This window comes from Polyodon spathula, chromosome 12 (assembly GCF_017654505.1).
Source record: "Polyodon spathula isolate WHYD16114869_AA chromosome 12, ASM1765450v1, whole genome shotgun sequence".
Taxonomy (NCBI): Eukaryota; Metazoa; Chordata; class Actinopteri; order Acipenseriformes; family Polyodontidae; genus Polyodon; species Polyodon spathula.
Window position 1 is genome coordinate 10,379,089 of NC_054545.1, and position 13,838 is coordinate 10,392,926.

The window sequence follows — 13,838 nt, forward strand, 5'->3', positions numbered from 1 at the left end:
TTTTTTTTTTTTTTAAAAAATAAGACAAATTCTAAGTGAAATTGAAGCGTTCTGTAGAACATAATTGACTAGTCTGTAACCTTTGGGATTACAAAATGCTTTTGTTTAAAAAGGCAAGCCTCTCAATAACACTTAAATTATACTTTAAACAATTAGTATGCCTTCAAAATGGACAGCAGTAAGCAAACAATAAAAAGCAATTCAGCTATTTCAAATGAAAGGAGGGAGAATGCTTTTGATACAAAATCCAACCATGTTATAAATTGTAACTATTTATAGACTCAGGTTGCCATATGGAGGCTGGTGAATGCATTGAATAAGAATTACCTCAGTCCTGCAGCATTCTGTGTTTTTGAATACATTCTGTTTCAGGGTCACTTTCAATCAATATTTCATTTACTTACCGAGATTGAATGGGCGCTCTGAGACGGAGCGTGCTGTTTATCATACAGATTGGACACCTCTTTCTAGATTCAAGATCTCTCCTTCAGCATTGGGAGCTGTCCTTTCAGCACTGCACAATTGCAATTAGTTAATAGTACAGTTTCTCTACATCACTGGGATCTTTCCTAGCAGCACTGCAGCATTATAGATAGTTTCAAGGCAATCTTGACTTTGCACTGTATGCTTTCCTTTCAGCGCCACCCCTATTTAATGTGGGATCCATTCCTCTCATCAGTCCAAAATCAGAAACAACAATAAATTCTAACCCTTTTAACGGCTCATTCCGATTCATTGCTCACAACAGATCTAAGCTATTTTTCTGCTTCTTTTGATTCCTTTTCAGCTTTCCATCACATCTGTAACAAACCTTAAACAAAATGTGCCACGCAATCATGCACAAGGCTACCTTGCCGTTGAGTTAGACAGTTCCATCACATTCAGTTGTTTAACAGAGGTCAGAACCTCCTGTTTTATATTTATCTCGCTTTCTAAGAAAGTGCTTTGTAATTAATGTTTACCTCATGGTTGTGTGAATGGTGCTATAGAGGATCTGGTAAACATCCCAGTTTTTTGTGTACGACGTCGATTGTATAAGATTTATTTTTCTATTGATAATAAACAGTATGAAAGCATAACGATGGTAGATTTTAGTATTTTAACAGTGCTTTGATTACCTATGTGCAAGAGTAATGTCTTTGCAGAACTTGTAAGGAATAATTAAAGTGTTTTTTTTTTTTTTTTGCTGATGTAAATTTGAGTATGGTCCGTTGCACATTTTATATGAATTTTAATACAGAGTATGAGTTTAATGTAATCCTAATATTGGGCAGCTATTGCAATATTACAATTATACAATAGCTCCCCCAAATTATAATTTTAAATGTGTGTAATTGTAATCATATGATACATTCAATGAATATGTTTTTAGCTTAGTTTACAATACATTTGATAGAATTTTTTTGCTGGATTTGAATAACAAAGGGTTTTTTTACCCACTATTTCCACAGCAATTTGCTAAAAAATAATTTTGTTTCTTAATTTAACTACAGTGAACAACACTGTACGGAGTTTTACATTTTCCAATATTTTAAACGGCAAAGAATATTTATAAATGTGGTGTATTTTGGTGTCCACAGTGATTGATCATGGTAGTATGAGCTGAAAGTTTCAGGCTTTCATTATAACTTCCTTGCTAATAGGTCATGCTTCAATGATTAGTCCATTGTGATCTCTCAATTTTGCTCTAATCTTGGCCTGCCTGAAGTAACCTAAGGTAAGGTAGTCCAGAGTTATTGCTAATCTGGGTCTGTGAAACCAAGCAATTATGTATGTGTTAAATCCTAAATCTTAAACCTTGTACAGAAACCAACAAAAGAAACATGTATATATCATTTTGATAACATGTATTTGTTTTTATTTTCCCCCCTCTAATAGGTAAATACATGCATATAGGCCCGTGGTTCAAGCCGATTATGTAATACAGAGGTGTGTTTAACCATAATGTTCAGAACAATACTGAATGGAATAATGTGAAACAGATTAACAACCCAAAGGGTCCTACAAAGTGTTCACCAACACATTAAAATATTAATCCATTATAACACCTTGAAATAGACATCAGTTCTCCAATTTTATAGTTATCCCAATTGTTAATGGTTAGTTAATTGTAGCATGTGTACAAAATACAATTTTAAAGCGATTACTAACAGCGCTCTGCTCGTGGGCCTGGGATATAAAAAGTATATATTATAGCTGACATTTGTGTTATGTTCTAAATAGTTTAGTATACATTAACTAATTAACTTCATGCAATAAACACAAAAAACACGTGGATTTTATATGTATCATTCAAGTGATAGGTTTCAAAACAATGATAAGCAGGAAGTCTTTAGAAAGTGTTTTAATGTTATTGCTATGGCATATGGAACAAGTTATTTGTTTTTCTGGAGATACTAAATGATTTGCATTAGGAACACAATTGTTGAAGATATTTTGATATTATTGAAGATTTATTAGCCATTTAGAATTACAATGTAACCAAGTGACTCCAGCGTTGGGACTGACACTACCTTAATATATAGTGGAGACGATGGTGGTTTGAACCAGTGACCCTGTGATTGTTAATTGATCGAATACCCTTCAAAATAAGACAACTGATAATCTGAGCTGTATTTAAACTTCTAATTCAGTGTCGGTATACCCTTCAGTAGTTCCCAAAAAACAAAGCACCAAACTGCAGTCCATTATGTAGAGGGTTGAGAACAGGACGTTTTTATTGTTTCTAGTTTATTTGTAGTGCAACACAAAAAATCAAAGAGAAATACAAAAAAAAGTAAAATCTTTGGATAATACCTTCCACCTTGGTGATCAAAAATGCACAAGGAGTTTTTCTGGGGACTTTAGATATTGGAAGGTGGGTTAAAAAAGAAAATGTACTTATTAATCCAGGACTTACTTTACAATTAAAATGACTCCTACATTGTAATACTATTATTTCTCTCCTCTCGTGAACATTTTTCTAAACCAATCAACTGCTACTCATTGCACACCCATACCAACTGAATTAAACTGAAGTAGAGTGTTACAGTGGCTGGCAGAGAGGCAGGAGAATGTTTCTCAAGAAATCAAAGACTTATTGGAAATGTCTGTTGATAATTTTCTGGTAACATCATGCTATCAAATTATATGTTTGATTTATTGTGTTTATCGGATAACGCAACTGAGAGAAACCTTTTATTTTACTGTATTGTCCTGGGAAGACACAGGGAGGTTTGGAACATGCAACAGTAAAAGCATTCATAAAATCAAATGTAATGTTAAATCAAATATATTGAGCTAAACAGGAGCCTAGAACATTACAATTCTCACAGCTGAAGCATGCATTCTCTAAGAAATAGTAGGATTCCAGTCTATGCCATTACTGTTAAATGTTCTCTTTTCTAGCTGACTTCGGTTTTTACCCTGGGTTAATTGAAAGTGTTCAACATTAAAGTGCTGAGCTGAGTGTTGGAAGAACAAAATGCTAGAAGTTGTATTTATTATTCTTATTAGTTTTTAACTGCAGTAGGAAATTGCTTGGCACATTCTAGGCACTATTTCCATTGTTTTAAAGTCAATTATCTGTATTAGACAATAGTGTTTAGAAACATACCATGCAGTATGCAAGTCAAACACATTTAATACATTGATAAAACTGTTCACTGTATAGCCTTTATAGGCTAGTGAGTTAATATATTAAATATATAGTAAATATATAATAAATATAACTTGCTGACAATATGTTGATGGATGAAATGTCTTACATGGTCCAGAACGAAACTGACATTTGTATAGTAAATTAATTAAAATAGTTATCAGCCTGATACGGTATTGCTTATGAGGTGATCTGCTGTGTTAATGTGCTCAAGGTTAAAGAGTTAAATGTTAGCTTTGAGTGAAATGAAATACACTTACCAAGATGTTGGGAAATGGGGGTATTTATTAAATACAGGAATATGTAGTATTGAACAAAACTGTACCTCTCCAGTCAAAAAAATAGGACACAAAGATTATTTTCCGTGTCTATTTGTCTAGTATTTTTTAAAAAAAGGAAGATAGCATCTTAAAACAGACTTGTTATATAAAAGAACTGAGCATATCAATAAATCCCTTCTTAAAATTTTTAAATGTATAAAAGCAAATGAATGCATATATTAAGTATCGTGTCCAATTTCTAGGTCCTTAAAGGATGCCGGTGGTAATAAAGTTCTCTATGTAAAATGTTTTACAGCATTAGCGATATTACTGCATGCACCCCTTTTCCTCTGAAGATAGTTTGGTTATTTGCTTGCATGTTATACTTCCATTTTGAATATGCAGCTACCTCAAAAACTAGATGTTGCTTTCTGGGGATGCAGCAGTTTATTCAAAGTGTTACATTTTCATATCTTATATTATGGAAACACAGTGAAAGAAAAGAGTACCGGTAATATATTATAATAATATAATAATATATATATAATATATTATAATTTTTTTAAAAATGAGTTTGGACTAAGCAATAGGACTATGAAGTAATGACCACTAAAGTTATACGATTGACTAAACATACTACCACTGCAGATAGATGTACTGCTACAGTGGTTTCACTGGGTCCCTCGTGTATCAAACTCATTAACAGTAAAATTATTTCAGTAGCCTTACTAATTACTCCTTATTCTATAAATTAATCTTGCTTCATATAATGCACCTGGGTGTGTTAGATTTAACAGTACTCCATCTGGAATATCTCCTAAATTACCAGAATGTACCAGATACTTTGTTACAAATCTCAGATGGCCTTCTGGGCTGATTTTGTATCTGGTTAATTTCCGTGACAACCAAAATTCCAGTCTGGTAATTATCATAAATATCTTATGAAGAATGCTGAATGAGCTATTTTGGTAATGCACTGATGATTTAATTCTCACCTAATTGTTCAGTATTCTTCTTAAGTTACTTAATAACCTGGACAAAAGTCTTCCGTTTCACATACTGACTAAATGCTTTTGGAATTACAGGAATTTTAAACATACGCAAAAAGTTTCTGTAAGTAGCAGATGCTGAAGCTGAAGACGTGTTTAGTGATCTGACCTACATATACAGTAGTAATTTCACATTTGCAGAAGATCTTATATTGTCAATCTCAGTAAATAACTATATAAATAAATAAGTGCAAATGGAAAGAGAATGTAAGAGAAGCCAATTAGCCCTTGTGACATTATTTGATTAAATTGGTTTCTCCTCCATAATTTCATGCATTTATATTCTTTGTATTCCTCTTGCATTCCATAAGCCATTTTCCATTCTAAAGTAAATTCTTGTAAAACTTGCTTATATTTATCTAAATTCATATTTGTTTTTATTGTGCTAGATAGGTCTGTTCTGAGGCAAACATTTTGCATTGCAATTAGCTACAATTTCCTAATCTTCCAGAATTACACCCAGAAACAAATGAGTTCAGATATTAGTGAGGACCATTTTCACCATGTTCAATCCATTCAAATTAAGATATTAATGAGAGTTCAGATGCATAGGTAAAGATTTCCTTCACAATAATCATCACATTAGTCTACAATATGTGACATGATGATACTGTATCGTATGTATCCTGGTCTTGTGAACCTTACTGGTTTTCTTTCTCTATCATTCCTTGGAGGCACTGGGTCCATTATCATGTGTTTCAGGATCCATCTGCTCCTTTTCCTTCAGTTAAATTGTGAAGAAAACAAAAGAAATGTACTCTATCAAATAATTCCCAGAAGTCATTGTAAGAACTTTAACTATTCTCTACTTAAAAACTGAAAATATCCAAAGGTATCAACTGTGGGCTTTATACTGTGTGATTAATTAATCTCCAACAATTGGCTTTGCACTTGTTTCAAACAGGTCTTCTGTGATCATAAACCAGGACATTTCATCATATACCATTCCTACCTAAGCCATGGCAAATAAGGTATTGTAGCAAATTGTCAGCTGAGGTAGAGTGATATACATTGCAAATATTCAATTCTACTCTTCCATTTCATAAAGCTCCTAAACCTCTTTTACATTCAGCAGGAGCCGGCAGTCCTTTAGCTACCAGAAATAAAAGGTCAAATAGCTGTCAGTAAGTTCTCACCCGAGTAGATTTTTTCATTACACAGGGCAAGCATGACTGCTTCTGTTTCTGCAAGCTTTACTAAAATCTGGGGTTTGAATTGTATTGTATTGTATTATATAGTGTGCTTTGTGACATGATGGAAACTGTGCATTCATAATAAGTTGCTTACACCAACGTTTCACTGCAAAGATTCATCAAGACAAGCTAGCAAAAGAAAATGCATTGCCCTTAAACACACAGCACATATCTTAAATGTGTGCCACGTTTCAGTGAGGTGATGTCTCGCTGATTGTGCACAGCTGCTGATAGCTGGAGTAGTTGCAATAATTCTATTACCATTTGGCAACTGGTGCACTTATCCACCCTAAACTCCATTCTCCACCTCAGCTCAAGATGCCGAAAGTTTCCCTGTGCCTTCATAGCTTATAGTACTGACTTAAATTATTTAAGCTGACAGCAGTGTACTCAATATGTGTCAGTAAGTTAGAATATAAAATCAATAAAATATATTTCACTTGCGTGCTTTAATGATGCCTTTTGGGAAAACTTGGCTGTGATATATACTTCAAGTGAGCAGCAAGCAGAGGTGTAATGGCAAAAAAAGTACTGGAAATTTTAAATGGCCAACATTTACGTTTAATTGAATTAAGTACCACACATTCAAATGTAAATACTAACAAATGTTAACCAGCATGTATATGAGAGAGAGAGAAAGAAAATAGATGGGCTTCAGTGAGTTACAGGAAAATAATTCCATCTAGTGTTTATGTAATGTCATAAACTAGGAGTCCTTTAGGTCACGTAGTTTATAAACTGTCACAGAAAAATGCCCAGATTATTTTCAGTAATGCCATCAGCTGTGATACAGTATAAATATGAAGGTGGTAACTCGTAGGCTATCATTGGAGAATAAAACAAGGAAGTGTGAGTAACTAAATAGTTTTTCACAGCTTTTGGGTAATTTAGTGTATGGTAATAGAAAAATAATATCCTGCATGATTTTTTTTTATTATTATTGAGTACATAAACACTAATGATATTGCATGTAAAAACAGTATGAAACAATGTGCAGCTAAGGCTCATTTTACATTATCTTAATTATCTATTCATCTTCTTGTTTAGGTTCACTTTGTATATCATATTCTGTTTCAGTCCATACACCCAGGTCATTTTTTTTATGTGTAAAGCTTACACCCAGTGGGAGACAAAGGGGACTTAATGGTTACACTCTAGGGATTAAATATGTTTTAAGAGCTGTATTGAGGCCACATGGCTGCTTTGATTTTCTGAGTTTTAAAAAGAAAATGATATACAAAACCATTCATGTTTGCCCATTATTGTATAACTTGTATTTCAAGTAAGGAAAGAATATAACAGCTCCTGACATTAAATAAGTAATAATTTAAGGGGGATGGGAAATGCTGTTGGGTATGTAGTGTTAACGGTCTAACATTGCAAATTGAAAGTTGCCAAATTAAAGAACAGCTTTCCACATCAAACTAATGAAGCCTAGGATAAGCAAGTAAGTGAAAAATAAATTAAAATATGTAAAGCCACCATGAAAATTGACTTGTACAAAAATGCTTGAACAAGCATAGAGCTATGGAAAAAGAGATGCGCTATCTTCTGGCTTGCCATTTAATTTATGCCACATGCTGTGAAAAAGTGATGCAACAACATGACCTGCTCAACTCCCAAGTCAAAGCAACAGATAAACCAGGTCATTTATAGATTAATCTGGTTGACCAATCTAGCCCACCCCACTCCCTCCCCTCGCTGAGATCAGATATTAAACTTGGAGAGTGATATTGGCATTGATTTAATTATACATCAGAGACATTCTTGTGACTCATTTGTATTGATCTCATATTGTGCACTATAACAATACAATAGAAACAATTGAAACGTCCTATAAGATAAATAGGGCTATTCTGACATATGAATTTCAAGGAACAGCTGACAATGTATGTTCTGAAGAATCATGAAGGCCATACCCACTGTCGAATCCAATTATATCCACAAGGACCAATGGGGGGCTAGTGCTTCGTGCTTATGACTGTGGACAGTAAGATATTGCTTGTGACTCTCCGAGTAATGCAACTATGTGCAATACAGTACAGGTTTGCTGTAATATCCATGGCTTGCTTTATAGAAAAGAAGGAATAAAGCAAGCTCCAGGGAGTGCTGGAGATAAGAAAAAAGACTGATATCTGGAAAAGAAAAGACAAAGGAGTTCAACTGATTGATGTTCTTCTCCCTAGATATGATTTGGGTCTTCTATCATGTATGAGGGTATCTACCAATGTTCAAAAAGGCATTTGTTCCATGATAATCCTTCTTAAAATTACTCACCTGGGGAGCAGACTTTTTGGTATTAAGTTAGGAAAAGGAAAAAAAAAAAATCTTTGGCATTTGGAAAGTGAGTTAAATACTTCAACATGACATCAATGTCTCTTCACGTGTGTGTATATAGAAAGAGATTTAGGAGATGTATAATACTTTGAATGGGATATGAAGGTTAGGTCAACAGCGTCTCATCTAGTATGCTATTCAAAATAGTAACCAACATGCTACCAGAGACAACTGTCAGGCATACTCAAACATGCAACCTCCATAAGCTAGACCTTCGTTTAAAGAAAAGAGGCATCATATAAAGTGAAATACTCAAACGTTTTTTGAATTACAAAAAGTCTGTCCAGCCTCTTTGTTATGGTGTGTCAACCTAATTTCAGTGTGAGCTGTATTTATAGATAATATATACTGATACAGGAGGATTTGTGTTGCCATATAAGATGCAGATCTTATTTACCTTATGGATGTTTGAAATACTGGAAATGGAAAAATAAATTATATACTAGGCTAAAATGACTGGTGTCTGGGCATCAACAGAAATCCCTTTTCCTTCTTCTCTATAAGGTCATCTTGATAGAAAGGTTCCTCCTGTATGTAAGCCATTATCTCTTCTGTGCAGTATTACAACAAGACTCCTGATTACGGTATCTATTTATACAGCTAAATGGATTTAAAACAAACTATATAGAGCCTCAGGGAGAGAAAGGACTAAACTAAGTGTTACCAAACACCCTTTAACTAAAACTAATTATCTTACCTTTGCTCTATCCTATGTGTCATCACAACATGGGTCATAAATCAGTTGAAAATACATTTCTCAACTTTTACTCAGGAGGGTTCGCCATGAAAGAAAGATTTTCCTTTAGACGCTGTAGTGTATCCTCCTACAATGTTTTTTTTTTTGGGTTTGTTTTTTTTCCCCGACAATTTTCTATTCATTTCAATTAGAGCACCAGCATTGTTGCAGTACGGACCATAAACTGAATACAAACATTTGCTCCAAAATGCTTCTGAGTAAATGTTGAGAATTATATGATCCATCTGATTTATGATTCATGTTGAAAAAAATATAATATTTTGTGTGTGTGTCAGTGTGTGTGTGTGTGTGTGTGTGTGTGTATATATATATATATATATATAATATTACTGCGATAAACACGGGATAAAACAAAGGTGAAGCAATGGATTTATTTTAAACACTGTAGGGCGTGACACTGTGAATTCTAATAATCATAATTTGGAACCTGTTTTGATAAATTATTGTTTATCTATAGTTCCGTGGCTAAGCAGTGTATCCCCATTCATTTTAATTGCATATTGTGGTAGTTTTAATACCTAGAACTTAATTGCCTTGGACTATTTATTGCGATTGTGACAATTGACATGGAGAATCTCTTTAGGCTTGTTTGTTGTTTCACAAGTTTCTTTAGACTACCTGGGTGATCCCGTATTAGGTCTTTGTTAGGACCGCTGTTTAAGTTAACATTCTACAGTAACTTTGCCTGTATGTGTCATAATCACCTCTGTCTATTCATTTCTGTCTGTTCATGAACCACTGTTTAATATGCATAATAATCCCAGTCTCAGTGGACTTGAACTTCTGTCAGTATCCACGCATCTCCAGCAGAAACAATAGAAACAAATATCCACCTCTTGTCCCAGCAGTCATTTTAATAGATACATAGTTTTATTTCCCAACAAAAGAGGCTATCAGCCTACCCTGGATTATTGTTATTGTGTGTTGTTTTGTTTTTGTTTGTTTGTTTGTTTTGTTTGTGTTTGTGTTTTTTTTTTTTTTTTTTTTTTTTTTTAAGTACAGTATACTACATCTTCAAAAGGGAACTCATTGAAAAGGGTGACAGTTTTGGGGTAGCTATTGGGGTAAGGCATCAAATATTGTTACTATTTTATCCATAATCATGAAAATACAGAATTTTGCATTTTATTTTCCTAATATTGATTCCTGCAATTTCATTTCAGATCAAAATGGCTTCGGGAAGCAAGATATTTGAAAGGCAGGTATGGCGTCAGCTTTCTCCAAACTATTTTTATATGTAGCGGTAAGAATGATCACTGTGAATGAGTACTGGGGGGAAAAAAACAGGACAATTCATCATTATAATATATCGAAAAGACAGAACCTATGAAACATCTTCAGCAAATCAAAAGGAGAGACATAGCAATTTAATATCTGCATGCATGGTTCTGTGCAAAGACTGCAAGACTAAATATAATGGAAAAATAAGTATGGGATTTGCACATGTAAGGTTTTACGACTTTGCTGTTACTGTTGGTAAAATTTTAAAAAAAGCTACATCACCAATCGATGAGAAGGAAGATCTATTGTTAAGGAAAGAAGAAAAGAAGAACCAAAGAGCCTTACAAGTAGTGAAAGGGGATTTCCCCGGTGAAAAGAGAACTTTTCAAGGAGAGCACTTCTAAGAAGCAATGTTTTTTGGGAAATAATTATTTTAAATGTACAAGTATTGCATTTAAAGCATTATAGGAGTAGTCAGGATAAACAGCTATGAAAAAATTATTGAAAACATTCGTAGCAACCTTAATGTGTTACAGAATACCATGCAGTGTTTAGAAGAAACCATTGCTGCTTTATCCTGTGTTTTTACATTTTTCAACATAAACCTGATTTTATTCATGAGTTTTAAATCAGCTGGACATACATTGGTCTGTTTCTCCTTTAGCATCATAGTGCCTAACAGAAACTATCTTTGTCCTATTGAATGCTCTTGAGTGAAAGTTGATTTTTGCCTCATGATGACAGTAAAGCTATCAAAACAACTGAAGTTAAGATTAAAAAACAAAATCTTTGTGACCACACCGGAAAAAGTAATGCATTTCTTGTAAACACTGCAGGGTGTTCTGTAAAACTTTAATTAAATTGAGATTGAATACAGCTGGTGTGTGGTTTATTTGGAACTGAAATCATAACAAATGTTGTTATCCAAAGGAAAAGTATTAACCACGATATTAACATCAATGAATCCAGTGATACCAAGGATATGTTGTAATTCTTTTTAGGCTCAAAATATACATATGCCTTCCTGTTGCAGTAATATGGATCATCTCACATTTTAGCAATATGAAAAGATAGAAAAAAAAAACTACCAATTATTAATTTCACAAATATGTATATTGATACACACATAGCCACAGTATATTGATTTTTGAAATTCACTTTTGAAATTCAATGTAGTAAACTACAGTTATTACAGTCAAAACTTTTGATTATATATGCGAATGGAGAAGCCAGCTTTTCTTCTTGGGAAATCAACAAACTAATGAATAGGCTTGTTTTGGTTTCCTTTAATATCTGCTGCAAAAAAAAAATCTTAACTCAGAAAATTGTTGGATCTGACACACCTAGAAAATAACACCTCATTTTATTTTCTCTTGAAAAAGTCTTATTAGTGTTACTGACATAAGATTGGTATGGGGAGTAATAATGTGAGGCTCTGTACAAAAGAAAATCAAGCAGATGCTGCTATAAATAGTAAAGTGGGATGTGCATCCTAATTTATAATTACATCTCCAACTGTATTTATTAATGCCATTTTTTTTGTTTTCCAAAAATGTTCTTAGGGTTTTCTTTATAGTTTTACTCACCATGTGCGAGGGAATTACTTATCAGTTAAATGAGTGCTAATTAGGTGGGAAGCAAATGGAGAGACTTTAGATATTGGCTTTGAAAACACATCACATACCAGCAACACTGCCATTTCCTTTCACACTTCACTACAAATGAGAAGAGGGTGTGCTCTATATATTTAAATGAAACAAATCCTACACTGAGGTGCAATTCTTCACAATGGTTAATACAGGAAAACCTGGTTGGTGATTAAAAGCTGGTGGCGTGAGGTAATAATTTGCAGTGCACGCAGGTTTGATTTCAACACCCTGCAGTATGGAGAGACAAGCCACAAAATAATGCATCTTGGATCCTGCAGTAATGAAGGTGTATTGAACTACATGGCACCAGCATGAGCGTGGTTGCAGATTACAGTATGTGAAGCCAATACTGGCCGTTTCATTGTTTCAATGTGCTGCCTCGGTTGTTTGCCATGCGATTGTATTAAGAACTCATATTGCTCACGTGTACATCTATTCTAGCAATTCCTATCTCCTGGCTTAAAACAGAAACTATGGGCCCTATTCACAAAACTTTAGGACAGCTTTAAGGCGTGTTTTTGACTTGTTAGTAATAGTCTTGCGTAACCTAGCATAGAAGCTTGGTCTTATGGTAAGTGAGTGTGTGTATGTGTGTGGGGTGGGAGTCATTTATGAATCCTGACCACTGTCACAAAATAGTCCATACAACAGTCTTTACAGTTTCTGTACATATGGCCCAACATAGTCAAAATATTTAAAAAGGCTTCCCTTCTGTAATAGCCTACCTCAAACTGGTTTTAAGCAGCACTACTTATACAAACGTACACTTTTCACTAATTGTACAAAAACATTCAGTGGGAATTATCCATTTCAATGACTTAATCTTTTACAATTTATCTTAATACCCCTGCATAAATGAAAGATTATTATTATTATTTTTTAAATATTATTACATAACTGTTTTTGGACTCAAGGGAAAATTAAAAAGACAAATAGACTAATTCAAATATTGTAGGAATCCCTTAATTAATACTTAAGGGGTTGATTGAAATTTAAGAAGCATGCTTGCCAATAATCAGGATATATTCACTTAATCTTTATGAAGATTGTAAGGGATTGTTCATTATTGAATTTCAGCAAGTTGAGTAAACTGGAAACTGGTGTTGCAGTAAGACTGTTCTACAGCCATAGGTCCCTAGTTTGGGACAAATAATTTCTAGTTCTGCTTAGAAGCAGGTACTTAGCTTTAGGAGTTAAACATAAGCTTTTATTTTACATTAACCACCACTCATCTTAAATAGACATATATAAAATGGGTTGTGTACTGTAACTATGAGTGACTTAATCATGTATTTTAGATAAATACACATATATTCCATAGGATTCACATAATGGATTCTACATTGTTTGGGGGGGGGGGGGGACGACACTGACAATACAGTATCTTCCTGTGACCTACTGTATAATGAATGGATATTACAAAAATAGGTAGTTAAATGTAGATAGAAGCAATAATCGCAGATATAATTTACAGTAGTCTTGACAAGGACTTTGGTAAAGAATGGACATATACGAATCTATTAAGAATTTTCTCACACATTCTTATATAATTTAGCATGACTTGAAAGGTCAAACGAAGAATGTTCTCAAGGCACTTTCATCATTACATCATTAATAACCAACTGTATGCCACCTGTCCAATACTAGAAGTTCATGGGGATGAAAATTCATCGAACTTATTTGACTTATTGAATCTCTAAAGAAGTCATACATTGTGAGGTGGTTCAATAGGACA

The 13,838-nt window shown here is 33.8% G+C and overlaps 1 protein-coding gene across 5 annotated transcripts in view; it reads left to right on the plus strand.

Moving 5' to 3' along the window:
- Nucleotides 1-13,348, plus strand: part of LOC121324220 (RNA-binding protein Nova-1-like) — a 75,639-nt gene extending 62,291 nt beyond the window's left edge. For 3 of the 5 annotated variants that reach the window (XM_041265858.1, XM_041265860.1, XM_041265863.1), the window contains exon 6: nucleotides 10,397-13,347. In XM_041265858.1, coding sequence (XP_041121792.1) covers nucleotides 10,397-10,474 — 78 coding nt within the window. In that variant the 3' untranslated portion in view covers nucleotides 10,475-13,347. Of the gene's footprint in view, nucleotides 1-10,396 lie in introns of all 5 variants that reach the window. The other 2 variants (XM_041265862.1, XM_041265864.1) reach the window with 1 other exon arrangement.
- The last annotated feature ends 490 nt before the right edge of the window (nucleotides 13,349-13,838 follow it).